This window comes from Zootoca vivipara, chromosome 6 (genome assembly GCF_963506605.1).
Source record: "Zootoca vivipara chromosome 6, rZooViv1.1, whole genome shotgun sequence".
Taxonomy (NCBI): Eukaryota; Metazoa; Chordata; class Lepidosauria; order Squamata; family Lacertidae; genus Zootoca; species Zootoca vivipara.
The window spans coordinates 12,238,845-12,259,804 of NC_083281.1; the positions used below are offsets into that span (position 1 = coordinate 12,238,845).

The 20,960-nt window shown below is 48.5% G+C and overlaps 2 protein-coding genes across 3 annotated transcripts in view; one reads left to right on the top strand and one right to left on the bottom strand.

Annotated features, from left to right (window-relative positions):
* UPF1 (UPF1 RNA helicase and ATPase) overlaps nucleotides 1–5,933 on the bottom strand; it is a 31,440-nt gene extending 25,507 nt beyond the window's left edge. Inside the window, exon 1 of one of the 2 annotated variants that reach the window (XM_060275427.1) lies at nucleotides 5,490–5,933. In XM_060275427.1, coding sequence (XP_060131410.1) covers nucleotides 5,490–5,756 — 267 coding nt within the window. In that variant the 5' untranslated portion in view covers nucleotides 5,757–5,933. The remainder of the gene's footprint in view (nucleotides 1–5,489) is intronic. The other variant, XM_035117889.2, reaches the window with a different exon arrangement.
* An 8,248-nt stretch (nucleotides 5,934–14,181) lies between these two features.
* LOC118086368 (cathepsin G) lies at nucleotides 14,182–17,907 on the top strand. Its single transcript, XM_060275240.1, has 3 exons — nucleotides 14,182–14,346; nucleotides 16,122–16,460; nucleotides 17,689–17,907. The coding sequence occupies exons 1-3, from the start codon at nucleotides 14,182–14,184 to the stop codon at nucleotides 17,821–17,823; spliced, it is 639 nt and encodes a 212-aa protein (XP_060131223.1). The 3' UTR covers nucleotides 17,824–17,907.
* The last annotated feature ends 3,053 nt before the right edge of the window (nucleotides 17,908–20,960 follow it).

Genomic DNA, 20,960 nt, shown 5'->3' on the forward strand with positions numbered 1-20,960 from the left:
ATTGTAGTCCAAAACATCTGGAGGGCCAAAGTTTGGGGATGCCTGGACTAGACCATGTGAAAAATGGAACATAATATTTTGGCTGTACAGTGGTACCTCTGGTTAAAACTTAATTTGTTCCGGAGGTCCGTTCTTAACCTGAAACTGTTCTTAAACTGAAGCACCACCTTAGCTAATAGGGCCTACTGCTGCCGCCGCGCCACTAAAGCACGATTTCTGTTCTTATCCTGAAGCAAAGTTATTAACCTGAGGTACTATTTCTGGGTTAGCAGAGTTTGTAACCTGAAGCGTTTGTAACCTGAAGCATTTGTAACCCGAGGTACCACTGTAGTTCATTCATTTTCAGCTTTGTATTCTGGTTATAAAAAAGTGCGCCTAGACATTCTATTGTTGCATCCATAACCTAGGTTTAAGGTGCCTTTTACCTCCTAGCTTTCATATGTTTCTAACACTACTTTCCAGCCCTGGGAGGAACACAGGGTGCATTCGTATGACACTACCCAATGCAGCCGACACACTAATGTGTCACAACACACAGTTTGGAAAGTTTTGAGCTAAGGGGTGTGTGTGTGTGTGTGTGTGAGAGAGAGAGAGAGAGAGAGAGAAGGAGGGAGAATGACTTGTGCACAGTTACAATGGAGACAGCAATGTCCACCTGGATCCTGGAAAAGGCAGCAGCTGTTTTTGGTATAGCCCAGAATACTAAAACATAATCTGACTATTATGTAGTGCCTGGTTTGCAAAAAACACCCATACAGACAAAGCTTTTCAAAAACAGGAATCAAAATACTGTACAAAAACCACAGACCAAGAGCTCACTCCTCATTAGATGTTAGGGCTGCAAATCCTAACCCCACTTAAATAGGATTTACATCACAGTAGGAATAGTTAAGATTGCAGCCCCAATCTCTCTTTCCATACAGTGAAGACTACCTACTATACAGAATCACCAGTTTTGTTGTTGTTTAGTTGTGTCCGACTCTTCGTGACCCCATGGACTAGAGCACGCCAGGCACTCCTGTCTTGCACTGCCTCCTGCAGTTTGGTCAAACTCATGTTGGTACCGGTAGCTTCGAGAACACTGTCCAACCATCTCGTCCTCTGTCGTCCCCTTCTCCTTGTGCCCTCAATCTTTCCCAACATCAGGGTCTTTTCCAGGGAGTCTTCTCATCTCATGAGGTGGCCAAAGTACTGGAGTCTCAGCTTCAGGATCTGTCCTTCCAGTGAGCACTCAGGGCTGATTTCCTTAAGAATGGATAGGTTTGATCTTCTTGCAGTCCATGGGACTCTCAAAAGTCTCCTCCAGCACCATAATTCAAAAGCATCAATTCTTCGGTGATCAGCCTTCTTTATGGTCATATCTCGGGTTACAGCTGCTTCAGGTTGTGTCTTTTCGGGTTGCGCTCCGCGCCGAACCCGGAAGTACCAGAACGGGTTACTTCTGGGTTTGGGCGCACACGCATGTGCACAACCACTAAATTGTGCTTTGCGTATGCGCCAAATCGCAACCGGCACGTGCGCAGGCGCGGGTTGCGAACATGGCTTCCGCACAGATCACGTTCACAACCTGAGCGTCCACTGTACTGGGAAACCCATAGCTTTAACTACCGTGTTGTTCCATATCCAGTTCTAACTGTAGCTTCTTGTCCCACATAGAGATTTCTTAGGAGACAGATGAGGTGATCAGGCACTCCCATTTCTTTAAGAACTTGCCATAGTTTGCTGTGGTCGACACAGTCAAAGGCTTTTGCATAGTCAATGAAGCAGAAGTAGATGTTTTTCTGGAACTCTCTAGCTTTCTCCATAATCCAGCACATGTTTGCAATTTGATCTCCAGTTACAGTAGGTCTAATATGTGGGGGGTTTGCTATGCAGTTTTTAGACAAAACCTACTTTTTATAAAGGGTATCCTTTAAACTTTTAGGTGTTTACTGGTAAATCTTGTGGGGTTTTTAAAGTTTTTACTAGATTAGAAACTGGACAGCCAGAAGAGGGCTTCACTTTCACTCTCTATTTCTCAGAAGGTTCTGACATGCAGGTTGTGGTGGTAACAACAACAAACAATAAGAAAGAAAATATGCAATGTAAAGTTTGCTACTGTGTACGATCTCTAGAGCAAATACAGTTCAAGAGAAATGTTATTGTCCAGATTACTGACAGGTAAGGCAGTGGGGCCTCCTCTCCATTATCCAACCAATTATACAGTAGGCTACATATGCTATGACAAGGGTGGAAATGCTTCAGCAGTAAAGGCCACTAAGCTGTCAATTTCAAAGCTGCAGCTGGCTTGAACTTGGTGCTACAAGTGGGCTGGGCTTTTGTACTTTCTGCCCAGCAAGGCCTTTGATTTTCAGGAAGGGGCATGCATGTGTTTACCCCTTGCATCTAGTTTATTCCAGCTGTCACCAACCTGGCACTCCCTCCAGATGTTTTAGACTACCAATGCCTGCATCAGCCTCCACCAGCAAAGCCAGGCTCACATCAGTCCCAGCCTTATATGGCTGTTGCTTCTGGGAAGAGTGTTTCCACAAATTGAACACACCAGTTTCAAACTTGTGTCTGGATAAAGTTCCAAATGGAGATCGGGTCACTTAATATGATTTAAACACACACTTGGTTCAAGGGAGCACTATTAGGGGATTTAGTTGACAGGGCTTTTGGCTTACATTTTAACAACACTTTTCTCTTTTTTTGTTACAAAACATTCTTTCTTGTAGGAGCAGTAACAGACCAAGATCCACTTATTGGGGAAGATAAGTGGTGCATGAAATTATTCCTGGATCTATATGGTCAAAAAGGGGGGGTAACCAAGTGACAATGCCACGTGTGATATATCTATCGAGCTCTATTAATGCACAGGAATAGAAAGGAAAATCACCAAGGTTACCTTGTAACCTGTGAGGTGTGCCAACAATTTGATTCTTATCAAAGATTCAAAGTTATCAGAGGCGGCCTGCAAAAACGTACACTTGTACAGACAGAAGTTCTACCCTTCACAATGAGAAACTTCACTTGCCTTTAACAACCTTGTCACACAAGGCAATTAAACTCTCCTCCAAAGGAAGGACCCCTAAGAAAGCCTGGTTTGAAAGCAGAGCCCTCAAACACTGCCAGACAGGGGAAATCCAGAGAGTAGGCTGGGAATCTCCTCTTAGCCAGCTGGGCACTTGCGTGAGGAAGATGAGTTCATTAGGCATGAGTACACCTTGCCCCCCAGTTCACGCCACACCTAGTAATTCAGAGGTTCAGCTACTATTCTCCTTGTTGCTGTATCCACAGAACATTAATAAAGCTCTTACATAGTTTGGTAAGAAACCATGTCCTTAGTGCAGGAGCAATGACTTAATCCAGGAAGTGCGCATATGCATTTTATAACTACCTTGTACACTACTGCCTGCCCTGCCCCCAGTATTAATATTGCCTTATCTCTAAAAGGTTGCTTTAACTATGAGCGGTTATGTTGTATTTGCCATGTATTTATTCCTCTCCGCTCCTTCCCATCTATACACACATACACAGTTTCTTGCTTAATCACAAAGTATTCTACAAAACTATATTCTGCTTTTGTAAAGAGTCATTTACTCAGTCACCTGTGACAAGTAAGAGTTGCCTTCAGATAATGAGACAGGGAAGCCTTTAAGAAATGGCTCGAAGTTGGGTCAGTGACGAAATGGCTCGAAGTTAAGAGATAATAAGAGGCAACTACGGTAATAACAGCTTGAGGACTTGTGATTTGGGGGACTTATCTGCAAGACTATTGCATTCTTCCAATATTTTATGCCTAATTTACACACAAACACAGGAAATGTTTCTTCAACCCCCACCGTAAGGCTCTTTAACAAAAAATTACAGACACTGGTACCAACTCAGTTACAAGTTAGTGGTGACCAAGTTCCACTGAAAAGCCACCATGTCCTTCTCTCAGGAGCATTAATATTACACAGACATACCATATTTCTTTTCATTAATCCTAAGAAGACAGCTTTCATCAGGAAAGGTTACGTACACCCAAATGAAGCTCTCTTCCACATTATTTCTTCTCCTCCCCCCCCCGTCTTTAAAACTAGACACACATGCTGCTTTGTATTCCTTCACTTTCCTCTGCAACTTGACTTGGAGAAGTTGTACATGCACATTATTGACAAACCGCTCCCCAAGTATTTCTTAACTTGCCCAGTAATTCTCATTAATACTTGGGGACAGATACTCATAGTTCCATGACATATTTTCCACCTCCTCTCTAGAAAACACTGCTTTTAATTACAAACTAATATACACAGACAGACACTTGTACAATATGCAGTACCCCTATTATTGCCTTCACCTCCTCTCTTTGTGGCTAAAAATATTGGCTTGCATCCTAGCCCTACTCAGAGCAGACCTATTGAAAATAATGGTTGCATCCAGTATTAAGCTTTTAGTTTTGCCCATTAACTTCAATGGGTTTACCTCTGAGTAGGACTAATGTTGAATACAAGCCATCCCCTTTAAAAATAAAATATCAAAGTATTAAAAAATACTTTGGTTGGCACAGACCAACTGAAATCAATAGGCTATCAGTGTCTTCAATTGTCTAAAGTTCTACTCAGAGAAGACCTACTCTGAACAGAACTTACTTGGACCCAACCCACTGAAATTAATAGACATGACTAACTTTAGTGCATTATTTTCAGTGGGCCTACTCTGTGTAGACTTAATTGGACACAACCTACAGACATTAAAAGACAAGAAGTAAGCCCACTGTTTTCAATGGGCCTACTCTTAGCTTATGTTAAATACAACCCACTCAAATTAATGCAGCTGATGTTAGGTCCATCCTTCTCAATGGGCTTACTCTGTGTTAAACTTAAATGGACAATAATGGACATGGCTCACTTAGCCAAGTAATTTTCAACAGGTCTGCTCTGAGTAAGACTTAGACACAAGCTGCTGATATTCTTCCTTAGAGGTTGTTAAGCGGAGGTTGGATGGCCATCTGTCCTGGATATTTTAGCTGTGATTTCTGCATTGGGGGGGGGGAGATGGGCTGGACTAGATGACTATCGGGGTCCCTTCAAATTCTACAGCGTTTCCAACTCACCTTGGGCACAACCTATAGTAAATTAATGCACCTAACTAAATAAGGTGCAGGCCTGCTCTCTAATGGACACAACCTATGGAAGTTAACAGGCACAACTAACTTGGGCTACTTTTCTACGGGCCTACTCCTAGCAGGATTTATTGGTCCCGACACATCGGCGTGGAGTGACACGCCTGTTAGTTAGGCGTGTCATGCCTAAGGGGGCATCACTAACTTAGGCCCATTGCTCCGAACAATTACTGTTATTGTTATTATTACTATTATGGAATAATTCTATTATTTATACCCCCGCCACTCTGTGTGGCTTCCAACATAAAAAGGCATAATAAAACAATGGGTCTACTCCGAGTAAGTACTCGCAACCCGCTCCTTTCTCTCCCCTCCCACGCCACCACCTGGCAGGTCTCACTTGGGCGTCCAGCTGTCCCGGCGAGAGGGCGACGGAGGGCGGCCCGCCTGCTCCTCCTCCTCCTGCCGAGACTCCTCCGGAGTTGCCCTGCGCGGAGGCTCCGCCGCTTCCTCCTCCTCCTCCGGGCGGCGTCTGGGTCTGGCTGGGCAGCGTGAAGTCGGTGAACTCGAACTCGGAGCCCTGCGTGTCGGCGCCCAGCAGCTCGGCCTCCTCGGTGTCCAGGAAAGTCAGCGTCTGGGAGCTGGGCCCATACGCCTCCACGCTCATGATGGCGGCGGCGGGGGCAGCTGAAGCGGTGGCTGAGGCGGCAGCAGCGACGGCTCCTTCCCCTTCCCCCTCCCCTCACGGAGGTTGCAAACGGCGTGGCAGAAGAAAAGGCCTCTTCACCCCCTCAGAACGAGCGAGCGAGCGAACGACTGAACGAGCGCGAGCCGCCTCCTGCGCCTGCGCGGAATGCCTAGGCCTCAACCGCCGCCGCCGACCGGACGCTCGGAGGGAGCCAGCCAATGAGCGGGCGGGCCAACGTACGCAACGAAGTGGCGCGAGGCGGCAAGGGGCGGAAGGGGCGGAGGTAGGAAGAGAAGAATAGTCCTCGGTGCGCAGGCGCGGAGGTTTCCAGGGACGGGCGCGCGTGAAGAAGAGGGCGCATGCGCGTCGAGCACAACCGGTTTAGGATCCTATCTCGCGCTAGGTATCAGAAACACTGGGCGGGGCAAGGTGTCCCTTAAACTTCGCCTCATTTCAATTGTGAAACAGACGGACCAATCAGGATAGAGCAGCGGGGGAAGAGTGACGCGAGCACGCGCGCAAAGAACGGAGGGGACGGGGAGAGGGAGAGCGAGTACGCTCCCTAGCAACCAATCAGAAAGTCCGGAGCCAGTTCAAGTCCCGCTCTTCCCCATTTCTCTCCACCTACGCCCCCCCACACCGTTTAAGATGGCGAAGCCGCGGAGGTTGATGATGTTAAACGTCGCGAAAGCGTGACAGAGCACGACCCTTTTACGTTGGCAGGTACGTTACGCAGGTCGGGCACGCGTGTCTGAGAGAAAAGTGGTGTGTGAGCAGTGCGCATGCACGAGCCCTCACGCAGACGGGGAAACCCTGAGTTTCACCGGTATGAGACCTCTGGTGGAGGCCACGCCCCTTGTCGCAGGAAGGAGGGCGGGGAAAAGGCGATGCCTGGAATGTGATTGGCTAACAGCCTGCATTAAGGGTCTAAGACTAAGTTCCAAAAGGGAAGAAACAAAATTAAAAAATTCCTTCCAGCAGCACCTCAAAGACCAGCTAAGTTTTTTATTTTGGTATGAGCTTTCGTGTGCATGCACACTTCTTCAGATACACTGAAATAGAAGTCACCAGACGCTTGTAAGTAGAGAAAGGGTGGGGAGGGATATGGGTGATTGACTGACTGATACCGTAGCTGTTGACGACTGTAAACGACTGCAAATGGTCTTGCATTAAAAAGCAAGGGGTGAGATGACTGAAGATCGCTTTATCATGTATAATGAGATAAGAATTCAACGTCTCTGTTCAAACCAGGTCTCTCCATGGTTTTAAGTTAGTGATAAGTTCCAAAAAAGAAGGTTGGTTTTTTTTACAAGAAAAATCTTTTTAGGCTGTGGACAGATAAATGTATGACTAAGGCCATAGAAACCACCACATTAAAGCGATGTTTTATTATTAGATTAGATTTATTTATTGTCATTGTGTAATTACAATGAAATTGGATGCTATCCCCTTAAAAACAAAAACAGAAAACAAAACGCATTTTCAGCCACGCACTCACAAACCTACACAACTTTTCAGGGCAATTATTTGGTTACAGTATTCAAGATGGTTACAGCTTTTGGGTAGAACTGTTTGTTAGTCTATTTGTTCTTGATTTAATTGTTCTATATCTCTTGCCCGAAGGCAGTAGTACAAAAAGACTATATCCCGGATGTGATGGATCCTTTAAAATATTTTTTTACTTTTTTGGGGCAACGGGAGCTGTATAGCAGCGTTTCTCAACCACTGTTCCGCAGCACACTACGAGACGGTGGCTGCTGTGCCGCAACGTGAGGCAACGAGAAGGGCGATTTGCGGCCGCCAATAGGCAGCGCTGACCCGCCGGAAAGGAAGCCGGCCGGGTCAGTCTGGAGGGCGCGAGGGTGCGAAGGGTGTTTCTTCGTCATCTCCTCGCGCTCGCTCCCTGAGTGAGGCAGCGCTTCATGGCCGAGGCCGCCTCCTCGCGCTCTCCCCGCGCGTTCAATGGAGAAGGCAGCGCCGGCAGCGGCGCAGGGCGGCGGGGACTCTGGAGCAGCAGCAGCCTCGTCCAGCGGCGGCAGCCGCAGCAGCAGCCGCCCCACCTCGGCTGGCTCCTCGCCGTCCTCCTCCGCCAGCCGGGGAGGGCTCTCGGGCCGCCAAGGAGCAGCGGCGGCGGCTACACCAGCGGGGAGGCCGAAGGAAGGCGGCGGTGGTGGCGGCAGCAGCAGCAGCCCCAGCTCAGCCACGGCCAGCCCAGAAGGGAGCGGGGGGCTGGCGGCAGGCAGGACGACGGAGGCGGTGCTCGAGGGCTCTCTCAGCAAGTACACCAACCTCATCCTCCCTATTCCTCAGTCCCCCACCCATTCCCAACCCCCAGGATTTGCCCCGTCTTTTAATGGTGGTGTGCCGCGTGATTTTTTTGACGGAACAAGTGTGCCGTGGCCCAAAAAAGGTTGAGAAACACTGCTGTATAGAACTTCCAAAGATGGGAGGGGCTGACCAATAATCATTCCGGCTGTGGTTATGACCTTCTGGAGCATCTTCCTCTCCATTTCTGTACAAATGGAAAACCAAGCACAAATACAATACATAATAATGCTTTCTATCAAGCCATGATAGAAGGACATTAGCAGTCTCTCACTCAGATTGTTCTTCTTTAAAAGTCTGAGGAAATCAGTTCTCTGCTGTGCCTTCTTTACCAGAGCAGTGGTACAGTATTAGATACAGGGAGCTGGTTAATGAGGCTTGGGGCTGCAGCCTCTGCTGCCTCGATCTGGGGGGAGCTCCAAAGAGAGCGATGGGGAGCAGCGCCTGGTTGCAGGAGGCGGGGAGGATAGATTGGGAAGGGCGAAAGGGCCCACGGCTGTTGCGCCCTCCCGCTGCCCTGCAGCCAGCCCCACACCACTTGGGGAGGGCAGCTGGGCTTTGCTGCTCGGGAGCCTGCAGGATCGTGGCCCCTCGTGGCCGGGGTGGGGGGAAGCGTTCTCCATTCATGTTCACCTGCCTCCCGCCCTTTCTATTATAGCCTCGACTCTGGTGGCCATCTGTTCAGGGAGCAACTCAGCGCTTTCTTCCTGCCCCGCCCTCTCTTTAAGATCCCGGATAGGCTGTGAAACAGCTCAAAACACAAATGCGTGCAGCTAGGGAAGCAGGCCCTCTCTTTCAAAATTATTTGTTGTCTGCTGAATTGCAGAGACTCTGAGCACATCACAACACCTTCTAACACAGGCATGTCAAACATGCGGTCCTCCAGATGTTTTGGACTACAATTCCCATCTTCCCCAACCACTGGTCCTGCTAGCTAGGGATCATGGGAGTTGTAGGCCAAAACATCTGGAGGGCCGCATGTTTGACATGCCTGTTCTAACAGAAGTTCAATACATGCACATCCACTATGCATGCTTAAAAGCTGACTTTTATGTATCTTCTTGTGCCCTTTGCAATCCCCTGTGGCTTCCACCAATAAAAGTTCAGGCACCTGGGCGGTTTCCAACAAAATCTAAAGGGACAAAACAAAACATCAAACATTTAAAACTTCCCAATACTGTACAGGGCTGTCTGAGAAAGGTCATATAATTATTTCCAGCACAAGGTTTTTATTTTGTAGTAAAGGTGGTGTTCAAGAGCAATGGATTCAAGTTACCAGAAAGCAGATTCTGACTAAGCATCAGGAATAAAAATCTTTTTTCTTTTAAAAATTGTATTGCTTAGATAAAATTTAATACAGTCTACACAAATAAATGATGATAAGAGCCAGTTGAGAGTGGAACCGAGTCCTCAGGTGGTAGTGGACACTTCTTGGAGGTCTTTAAGCATACTTGGGTTGAGATTCCTGCATTGCTGGGGGTTGGACTAGATGACCCTCAGGGTAATTTCCAACTCTACAATTCTATGAAGACCAAGCAGGGAATCACAAGACAGAACCTAGCCACGAATAGCTTTACCCCCGATGAATTGATCTAACCTTTAAAATCCATTTATGTTTGCGGTCATCACTGTCTCTTGGGGGAGCCCAGCCCAGCCAGAGTGTTAAGTATGCGTTGTGTTAAAAGTCACAATTTTTGTTGTTGCTTGAATTGGATTCCAGCATTCAGGGCTGTATCTAATGCTAGTCATATTCAAAGCTGATCCAAAGAAATTAAAGGGCATCATGTACATAGGGCCCATTGAATTAAATGAATGCACTTTGAATAAAATTTACTTGGCCGAGCCCTTCTGCTTCACTGCATAGCCCCACGCTCTTGTGTTATAAGAAAGGGAGACTTTCTCCACACCAGGAATAATCCAAGGCACCTCAGTCACAGTGGTGTAGCTAGCCGCTTGGGTTCCTGGGGGGGCATATGCCCCCCCGCAGGGACGGGACAGGGCGCCAGAATCCCAGTGCCCGAGTCCTGTTCCGTTCCAGTGCCTTGCAGGTCCGCGTTGCTTTTTTGAGCAGCGCGGAGCCTGCAGGGAGTCCCCCTCAGCTGTAGGGCAGTTGGGGTGGGGTGGGGGTGGACTCTCCCAACTATGACTCTGTTCAGTCATGTCTCCCTACCACATTGATTACTTCTTGCAGAGTGGGCTACTAGTAACATCCAACATCCATCACAAATCTTCCAGGTTTGACGTGCTTGTAATCCAAAATGTATGCAAACCAGATTGTTTGTAAACCAAGGTACCGCTGTATTTCAAAAAGTGAAAATCCGGACGCAAAAGTTGTTGAGCTTTTTTATTGCAAAATCTAAAAAAAAAAAACACCCCCAACCCTACTACTCTTAGCTGCCTATATATTAGCAGAAACAGCATATAAAAATGCAAGAAATTTGTTTCAAAATGATGAAGATTTTTTCATAAGGATCTTTAAAAAAAAAAAAGTAATTTGCAAACTGTTGTGGAAATGTGGGGAACTGCTTAAGCGTGGGAAAACGAGAACATTTAATCAGCAGACCTACGTTTAAGGCATCTTCTCGTGGGATGATTCACAATTTGGCTAACTCACCATCTCTCTATCTGATTGCTGTTTTAGTGTGTGACCTATGGTGTGACTGGCCAGTTAAGCTTTCTGACATCCTACTTATCTGACTAGATCACAGTTGTTGATGGATGTTGTGGGCTTTTCTCTCCGCAGGGGGATTCCGGAAGCCCCATGGTGTGCCATTCTCCGGAAGCCCCATGGTGTGCAGCGGAATGGCACACGGCACCGTCTCCTACGGCAACCACTTGCCTTCTCACAGCTTAACCACCAATGCATCTCCCCAGGGAATTCTGGGAAGGGTAGTTCTATGGGGTGAAATATGGATCTCTTAACAACTCACAGCCCCCTTAACAAACTACAGTTCTCCAAAATTAATTATTGCTGGGCATGGCTGTTTAAAGGGGCATAAGTGGCCTATAACAGGGGTCCCCAAACTACGGCCCCCGGGCCGGATGCGGCCCAATCGGCCTTCCAATCCGGCCCGCGACGACCCCCGCCGCCCGCTGCCGCCGCCCGCTCTCGCGGCGCACGGCGCAGCGGCGATCTAAAAAATCGGCAAAAAATCGCCGAAAATCCTTTGTGCGCATGCGTACGGGCCTCTCCCGACCCGGAAGAGGTCATTTCTGGTGCACTTCCGGGTCGGGGGAGGCCCATACGCATGCGCACAAGCGATTTTCGGCGATTTTTTTTCCCGCCCGTGTGCGTGTGCGCATGCGCACGGGCGCGCACTCCCCCGCCCTCCGGCCCGCTGCGCGCGCACTCCCCTGCCGTCCGGCCCACCGCGCGGTCGACGCGGCGGGCACCGGCCCGCCGCTCGGTAAGTCTGGGGACCCCTGGCCTATAATATTTGAGATCCCAGTCAATGGCCCTGTATGGTTTCAATCTGAGAGTGTTTGTTCAGTTTGTCCTTGGATCGAGAGGTGTATCCTGAACACGAGAGAAGCAGGATTTGGAAATAGGGCGGCGGAGGGGGTGGGAGAGCGGATTGAGTGCCTTGACCTGTCACATTCTGACCCTTTTGCATTGCAGAATAAAGCAAATGGTTGAGCATCAGTCTTGTGCTTTTATTAGGCTCTCCGAAATGAACGTATGAACTGTAAGAAGGCACCATAACTTGAAGACCATGTCTTGGGTTATGGAAATGGACAGAATGCCCCATCCCTAAATTTAAAGCAGTTCCCCCCCCCTAAATACTTGGCCTTTCCCACAGTTTGGCATATTCGTCCAATCAGCATCCATCACTCGCCATCTCTCTATCAGATTGCTGTTCTAGCGAGTGATCTATGGTGTGACAGCCAGTTAAGCTTTCTGACATCTCACTATCAGATTGCAAGCCCAGCTGTTGTGGCTACCTGGGGGCGAGAGGTCAGTTCTACAACAGGGGTCTGCAAGGTTTACCTTGCCTGGGTCGGTTCACTGCCGCGGAGCCTCTGTGGGCCGGATCGCAGGCAGACGTGATTTCTGGCATCTGCGTCTGCACAGACATGATTTCTGGTGCCGCGGAATCAAGTCCCCGCTGGTTTAGCACAGCGTGCAGGGACTCACCGATCAGGCGGCTTGGTTCGTGGGCGGCTCGTGGGCCGGTTAAACGGCCCCCTTGGGCCGCTTAGGTTGCCTACCCCTGTTCTATAATCTTCACTATATATAGACCTTATAAAATATCAAATTTTGGGCTGATCTCACAGTTTAACTGTTGGGGTCCTGCCACAGTCAATCAATCCATCATCTTCCATAATCTCACTATCAGATTGCCGTTTTAGTGGGTGATCTATGATGATGTGACCGGCCAGTTAAGCTTTCTGACATCCTGCTATCAGATCACAAGCCTGGCCGTTAGGGCTCCTTGGGGGAGGAGGAGTCAACTGGATGATGGTAATAAAAGCTATGGGGCCAAGGACTGGACACTTAAACACCAGACATCTCCTTCCCTGCCAAGAGGGACTTCAAGATGTGGGGATTCCAACAGCCTTCCCTCCTCCTCCTCCTCATCCTGTCCTTCTCTCTGGTCGAACCAGGTGAGTTAAAAGACACCCACCACCTCTGCTGAGCTGATTTCTGCTATTCCTCTGGGCCAAGCCAATCTCATTCCTTCCATTCCCGATGCTCAGGCTGCCCTTTGCTGGAGGTTTGTAAGCAGAGAATGGGCTCAATGTTACAGTGGCAAAGCCCTGCTTCATGGATCCTGCAGGGAGAAACGGGTTGGGCTATAGGAGCTTGGAGACCCCTTCCAAATCTGACAATTCTTCATTTTCCAGAGTTTAACATTGTTATAGGTTTATTTTTTGAGTGGGGGGGGGGCGTAAAGTTTGAATCATATTCTTTCTAAACTCATGATCCTGTGTACTTGAGGCAAAACCAGTTTCCTTTGTTAAAGTCATGGCTTTGGCTGGCCAGTTAAGCATTGTGATTTACATGTCCAGTGTAGGCCTTTTCCCTCATCTGGTTGGATGCCACATTATCGGAAGGGGTATAGAAAAGAGAACTCCAGGATGCCAAGATCCATGTTTGAGGCAAGTACTCTTTGGTGAGATGAGAAAGCCCCAGAGATATAGAATTGCAAGATATACAGCAAAGTATAGCATGGAAATATAGGATGTTAGAGCTTTAAAATTTGCCCTGATGAGTTCCAAAACCTCCTTCTTAGCATAAAAAAGACCACACATGTAGTACCGTAAGTTAAAAATGTTTTACTTACTAACTCCCCAAAGGCCAGGTTCATGTGCATTTCCATGCATCAGAAAGGCTGCACAGACAGTAAAACTTAGTTTAGTTCCAAAGTGGTAAAAATTCCTAAATTATTGGTATTGGATCTTGAGAGTGGCTTGTGATAGCAACCAGCTTAACCTTTTCACACACTACGTTCATCAGGTAGACTGGGGAGGGAACAAAGGCTTGAATATTTGGTTGCTCCCATGGTGAGGGGAAGTGCCCGTAGTTAAGCCTGACAGGGCAGCTTACTCTAGGGCAGGGACCCCCAAACTTCAGCCCTCCAGATGCTTTGGACTACAATTCCCATCTTCCCTGACCACTGGTCCCGTTAACTAGGGATCATGGGAGTTGTAGGCCAAAACATATGGAGGGCCGCAGTTTGGGGATGCCTATTCTAGGGTATCAACCCCTTCATACATTCCCTAGGCTTAAGCGTGTTTGTTATATGAGGCTGGTTATTGCACTAATTTTTGGCTGATGCTGGAAGCTGGAGAGATAGAGGTTTGCACTGCTCTACCAGAATTAGGGCTTCCCTGGAACCCTAATGAGGAAGCAAGATTTATGGGTTGGTTCTGCTGACGTTCATTTCAAGGAAACAACCCTGGGTTAAGCGAAGAGATCCTTGGAGTCACTTGTTGCTCAGAGATTGAAGTAAACAGTATCTTTTGTAACTGCATTTGCAGACATCCCATTTCCATTCTTCTGGCTCCCTTCCCTTCCTTAACTTCCACCCTGGCAAAGCTGATTGGGGTGCTGACGTTTTTTTCCTGCTTTGCAAAGATGGGTGGTACCCTTAAGCTAATCAGGGGGCAGTGGGAAGCCGCTGATCTCCTCTTACGATTCTTGCAGCTCTCTTGCGGAGTCGCATCGTCGGAGGACATGAAGCCGTACCTCATTCCCGACCCTACATGGCAACACTCAAATCTGAATGGGGCTTTGGGTGTGGTGGGTTCCTTGTGGCACCCCAGTGGGTAATGACAGCCGCGCATTGCATGGCCATGGGGTAAGTATCTGAAAACCCTCCCTGGTGTGTAGCAGTGGCCATTCATTCCATTTGCAAATTGTTCCCCCTGAGGCAGTGATGGCGAACATATGACACGCCCATTCACATTGTTGTTGCCCCCCCCCCATTTGTTCTCCCGCTCCTCAAACTACAGCTTGTCTCTGATCCTTTTTTGTTGTTGTTACTGGTAGCCAGAGATTGGTTTTTTTAAACCCGTCCTGTGCTGGATTTTTTGGCGCTTTGGCAGACTATGTCGGTGCTGCGTGTTAGTTCCAGCGAAGGTATTATTCATCATTTATTTCTGTTCTCTTTCCCCCCCAAAAAAACAAAGCAACTTTTGCACCCCCGAAAAAAACCTCCAAAACTTTGGTCAGCAGCTCCCCACAAACAGCTCAACAACTCTGGGCACTTTGTGATAAATAAGGGCTTTTTGGTTTGGTTTGGTTAAATAATTAGTTTTTGGTTTATTAAATACAGTTATATATTACAATTATACATTTTTGTATAAACTATACGATATTTATTTAAACTATAAATATCGCGAAATTATGGGTTTTTTTCTTGAAGTGACACACCACCCGAGTTATGCTCTGTTTTTTGGCGAATTTTGACACACCAAGCTCAAAAGGTTGCCCATCACTGCCCTGAGACTTGATGCAGGAGGAACATCTTGAGGCAGTAAAATCTTTAGACAGAAATGGTAATAGAGAAGGCTCCTTTCTGACATGCAGTGGGCAGGAGATCCAAAGGACAGGTAGAGGAAGGCTTAGTGAGACAAATACATATCCCAGCGAGAATAACCTATATAAGCGTATTATATTAGGGGAAAATGACTCCTGCCAAAAAGGAGTCCCTTAGGCAGAATTGCATATAAAAATGTGTATATTAGGACACATTCACCTTAAAATGCTGGTGAATTTTGACAAGGGCTTTTTTCTAAAGTAACATAAATACTGCAGACTGATGTGGAAATGTGGAGAACTGAATTTAAGATTGGAAAGATGAGAAACAGGAAAATCAAAATTGGCTGACTCCCCACCCTTCGATCCCACCTGTCTTCAAGAGAGAACAATTGTTGTTGTTTAGTCGTGTCTGACTCTTCGTGACCCCATGGACCAGAGCACGCCAGGCACTCCTGTCTTGCACTGCCTCCCGCAGTTTGGTCAAACTCATGTTCGTAGCTTCGAGAACACTGTCCAACCATCTTGTCCTCTGTCGTCCCCTTCTCCTTGTGCCCTCCATCTTTCCCAACATCAGGGTCTTTTCCAGGGAGTCTTCTCTTCTCATGAGGTGGCCAAAGTATTGGAGCCTCAGCTTCACAATCTGTCCTTCCAGGGAGCACTCAGGGCTGATTTCCTTAAGAATGGATAGGTTTGATCTTCTTGCAGTCCATGGGACTCTCAAGAGTCTCCTCCAGCACCATAATTCAAAAGCATCTCCTGGAGATGCCCACCTTGAAAGAGGGACCTGTGAGCTATGGCCCTTGCTCTAAAAAGAATGAAACACTTGATTTGACAGTAAAAAAGTTTTGAAGCAATAATGGAAGTTCCCAGGCCTCAAGATTCCCAGAATGAAGGAGCCCCTTGTCCACCAAGATCAGTGTTGTTGGCACTGACTGGCAGCAGCTCTTCAGAGTTTCTGTTTCATAGAGGGGTCTCTCCATAGCCTACCTGGAGAGGCTGGGGATTGAACTTGGGACCTTCTGCATGCATAGCAGGTGCTGCACCTGCTGAGCTACAGGGATAGGGGCAGGTTTCGTTTTGCAAGGGAGGTTGCTCGACTCTTCTCCTTCATCTTCCTGCAGCTGGTTGCCAAGGCCACTCTGAACAAAAACGTCCAGATTATTCCCCTGCCCACATCTAGCAGCGACCTCCCCGGTGGGACACCCTGCAACCTGGCAGGATGGGGCAGGATTGATGACCACCGGAACACGGAGAAGCTCTTTGAGACCAACGTCACCATCTACAGTCGTAAGAAGTGCATGAAGTTCTACCCAGAGCTGGAGGACAGCATGATCTGCGCAGGCAGCTACAACCAGCTCCGGGATACAAGCCAGGTGAGGTTCAGCAGACAAGACTGGTGACTGGGGTCAGCAGTGGAGAAATCGGGGGGGGGGGCCCTCCAGATGTTGTGGGACCCAAACTTCCATCAGCCAGCGTGGCCATTGCTCAGGAATGGTGGGAGATTTCTGATTCATAGCATTGGCCCATGTTCTCTGTGTTGCCGACACAGGCTGCGGGGGGGGGGGGGCTCTGAGGTTTCCGGAGTGGCGCATTTCCCCGTCCCACCTGGAAATTCAGAGGATCAAACCTGGGGCCTCCTGAATGCATAGCAGATGCTCTGCCATTGATCTATGCCCCTTTGTGAAGGGTGTGGGTGTCTCAAACCCCCGGAGAGGGGGAGGCAGCTCAGGAAAGCGAGCCAAGCCACAAGCTGTCGAATCCATGTCTGAGGGCACTAGTGAAGCAAAACTCTCTCCTCTCCTCTCTCTCTCTCTCTCTCTCTCTCTCTCTCTCTCTCTCTCTCTCTCTCTCTCTCTCTCTCTCCCTGCTACACTTTCTCACATATACGGACTAAAAACTCTCTTTCCCTTTTTCTCACACCACTTCCTGGTGTCATAAAAATTAAAGAAGTAATAAAATTTAAAGTTGGAATGCGTGTGAGAGAGGCTGAGCAACGGATGGTTTGGAATGTGAAGGTTGTGTTTGCAAGAGAACCAGAGAACCAGGAGAGAAGGACAAAATAGCATGTCTGCAAGAGCTACTGCTCTAGCTGCTGAGGACAAAGGAAGGAGAGGAAAGAGATCAAAGGCGGCGTGCCTCAGAATTAAAGGAAGCACCGTCACAGGGGGACATGACGGCCCCTTTGTTTGTATTCATATTTGGGGTGCCACCCCTCAACGTCTTGCTGGCTGAGGCTGTGTCTCACTGGACTTGCAATGCCCTAGTATAGGCATCCCCAAACTGTGGCCCTCCAGGTGTTTTGGCCTACAACTCCCATGATCCCTAGCTAACAGGACCAGTGGTCGGGAAAGATGGGAATTGTAGTCCAAAACATCTGGAGGGCCGATGTTTGGGGATGCCTGCCCTAGTAAAAGCCCTGTATGGTTGACAATTGGAGCCTGGATCTTCCTAAAATCTGGGAGAGCCACTGCCAATCAGTGTCGACAGTACTGAGCTAGATGGGCCGACGATCTGATTCTCACCCGAGTTTCATTATAAAGCAGCTTCCTACCTCACTAGGTCGCAGTTGTTGACAGATGCTGGGGACTCTTCTCTCCGCAGGGCGATTCCGGAGGCCCCATGGTGTGCAACGGCGTGGTGCACGGAATCGTCTCCTACGGCAACCACTTTCCTCCTGGAGTTTACGCTCGCATCGGCCACTTCCTTCCCTGGATCAAGAAAACCATGGGATCCTGAAGAGAAGAAGCAGCCAGCGACCGCGGCCTTGCTCACTAAGAAACCTTCTGCTTGCTATATAACCTGTATGGCTTTCGTTCTGCAATTCCACCTGCCCACCCCGCCCCTCAGATGCCGCAAACCCTCCCTCCTCCCGCACCTATTGAAACAACCGGATCCAAAGGGTCTTTAATTCACAATTGCGTTTTCGTGACTTGCCATCTCCCCAGGGAATTCTGGGAAGCGTAGTTTGATGGGGTGAAATATGGATATCTTAACAACTCACAGCCCCCTTAACAAACTACAGTTCTCCAAATTATTGCTGGGCATGGCTGTTTAAAGGGGCATAAATGCCCTATAATGTTTGAGATCCCAGTCAATGGCCCCGTGTGGTTTCAATCTGAGAGCGTTTGTTCAGTGCATGTGTACCCTGAACACGAGAGAAGCAGAATTTGGAAATGGTACGGCCGGGGGGTGGGGGGGGAGAGTGGATTGAATGCCTTGACCTGTCACATTCTGAGCCTTTTGCATTGCAGAATAAAGCAAATGGTTCAGCATCAGTCTTGTGCTTTTATTAGGCTCTCCGAAATGAACGTATGAACTGTAAGAAGGCACCATAACTTGAAGACCATTTCTTGGGTTATGGAAATGGACAGAATGGCCCATCCCTAAGTTTAAAGCAGTTCCCCCCCCCCCCCTAAATACTTGGCCTTTCCCACAGTTTGGAATATTCGTCCAATCAGCATCCATCACTCGCCATCTCTCTATCAGATTGCTGTTCTAGCGGGTGATCTATGGTGTGACAGCCTGTTAAGTTTTCTGACATCTCACTATCAGATTGCAAGCCCAGCTGTTGTGGCTACCTGGGGGCGAGGGGTCAGTTCTATAATCTCCGCCATAGACCTTATAGAAGATCAAATTTTGGGCTGTTCTCACAGTTTGGCTGCTGGAGTCCTGCCACAATCAATCCACTTCCATCACCTCACTATCAGATTGCCGTTTTAGTGGGTGATCTATGATGATGTGACCGGCCAGTTTAGCTTTCTGACATCCTGCTATCAGATCACAAGCCTGGCCGTTAGGGCTTCTTGGGGGAGGAGGAGTCAACTGGATGATGGTAATAAAAGCTATGAGGCCAAGGGCTGGACACTTAAACACCAGACATCTCCTCCCCTGCCAAGAGGGACTTCAAGATGTGGGGATTCCAGCAGCCTCCCCCCCTCCTCCTCCTCCTCTTCCTCCTCCTCCTCCTGTTCTCCTCTCTGGTCGAACCAGGTGAGTTAAAAGACACCCACCACCTCTGCTGAGCTGATTTCTGCTATTCCTCTGGGCCAAGCCAATCTCATTCCTTCCATTCCCGATGCTCAGGCTGCCCTTTGCTGGAGGTTTGTAAGCAGAGACTGGGCTCAACGCTACAGTGGCAAAGCCCTGCTTCATGGATCCTGCAGGGAGAAGCGGGTTGGGCTACAGACCTTTGGAGCATAGCTGCCAAGCCTTCTGTTTTTCACGGGAAAAAAACCGTATTTTAAACCGTTTCCCGCTGGCAGCCCGGATTGGAAAAAATCCCGTAAATCTATACTATTTAGAACATGTACAACTGATGAAGCCCAGGCAGTGGCGTATCAAGGGGTACGTAGGGGGCGGGGTGCCCCAGGTGCCACTCTGGAGGGGGGTGACACTAGGTGTGCCCCATGGCTCCCGCGACTCCCAAGCCTAGCCAAGCCTTACCAAGGCGGCGCCCGGTAAAAAAGCTTGCTCGGTCTCGCTGTGGCAGTGGCTGGTTGGTTTGCTTCTTCCAGCTGCCTCCAGCTGCCTCCACTGCTGTGCCCAGCAGGAAGCTTTGGCGTATCTGCCGGGGGGGGGGGGGAGGAAACGCTGTGTGCTCATGCAGGAGCTGGTGCGGTTTGCCGGCAGCAAGCCGCTCCAGTGCCATGCGGGGATGGAGCCGAGGTCCTGTGCTCGCGGCTACTGCCGCGACCAGAAGGTCCCAGTGCCGTCCCCACGCAGCGCTGGAGCAGTTTGACGGTGGTGCCACTGCGCCGTGTGCATGCGTGCATGGTGACGTCACACATGTGCGCTGTGCGACAATGCCACGCCCCGGGTGCCGCCCCTGGTGCCGCAGCGGCTTCCTCCGCCCCTGAGCCCAGGAGGGTGAAACAAGGCATTATTCTAGAAATCCTTGTCAAGATTTGGTAGAACCGTAGTAAGTTCCCATTTGGATTTTATGAATATACAAAGACATATACAAACAAGATGAATTTTAACAAGGAGAAATGTAAGGTACTACACTTGGGCAAAAAAAATGAAAGGCACAAATACAGGATGGGTGACACCTGGCTTGAGAGCAGTACATGTGAAAAGGACCTAAGAGTCCTGGTAGACCACAAACTTGACATGAGTCAGCAGTGTGATGCAGCAGCTAAAAAAGCCAATGCAATTCTGGGCTGCATCAATAGGAGTATAGCATCTAGATCTAGGGAAGTAATAGTACCACTGTATTCTGCTCTGGTCAGACCTCACCTGGAGTACTGTGTCCAGTTCTGGGCACCACAGTTCAAGAAGGATACCGACAAGCTGGAACGTGTCCAGAAGAGGGCAACCAAAATGGTCAAAGGCCTGGAAACGATGCCTTATGAGGAACAGCTTAGGGAGCTGGGTATGTTTAGCCTGGAGAAGAGAAGGTTAAGGGGTGACATGATAGCCATGTTCAAATATATGAAAGGATGTCATATGGAGGAGGGAGAAAGATTGTTTTCTGCTGCTCTAGAGAAGCGGACACGGAGCAATGGATTCAAACTACAAGAAAGAAGATTCCACCTAAACATTAGGAAGAACTTCCTGACAGTAAGAGCTGTTCGGCAGTGGAATTTGCTGCCAAGGAGTGTGGTGGAGTCTCCTTCTTTGGAGGTCTTTAAGCAGAGGCTTGACAGCCATCTGTCAGGAATGCTTTGATGGTGTATCCTGCTTGGCAGGGGGTTGGACTGGATGGCCCTTGTGGTCTCTTCCAACTCTATGATTCTATGATTCTATATGTGGAACAGAAATATTTGGACTCTATGAATAAACTGATCTATTGGGACTTCCGTTTACTTTGTTGAACTTTATGCGTTGATTATGTGCAAGAGAAATATTTGATACTGTGAAAAATACAGAAGGGC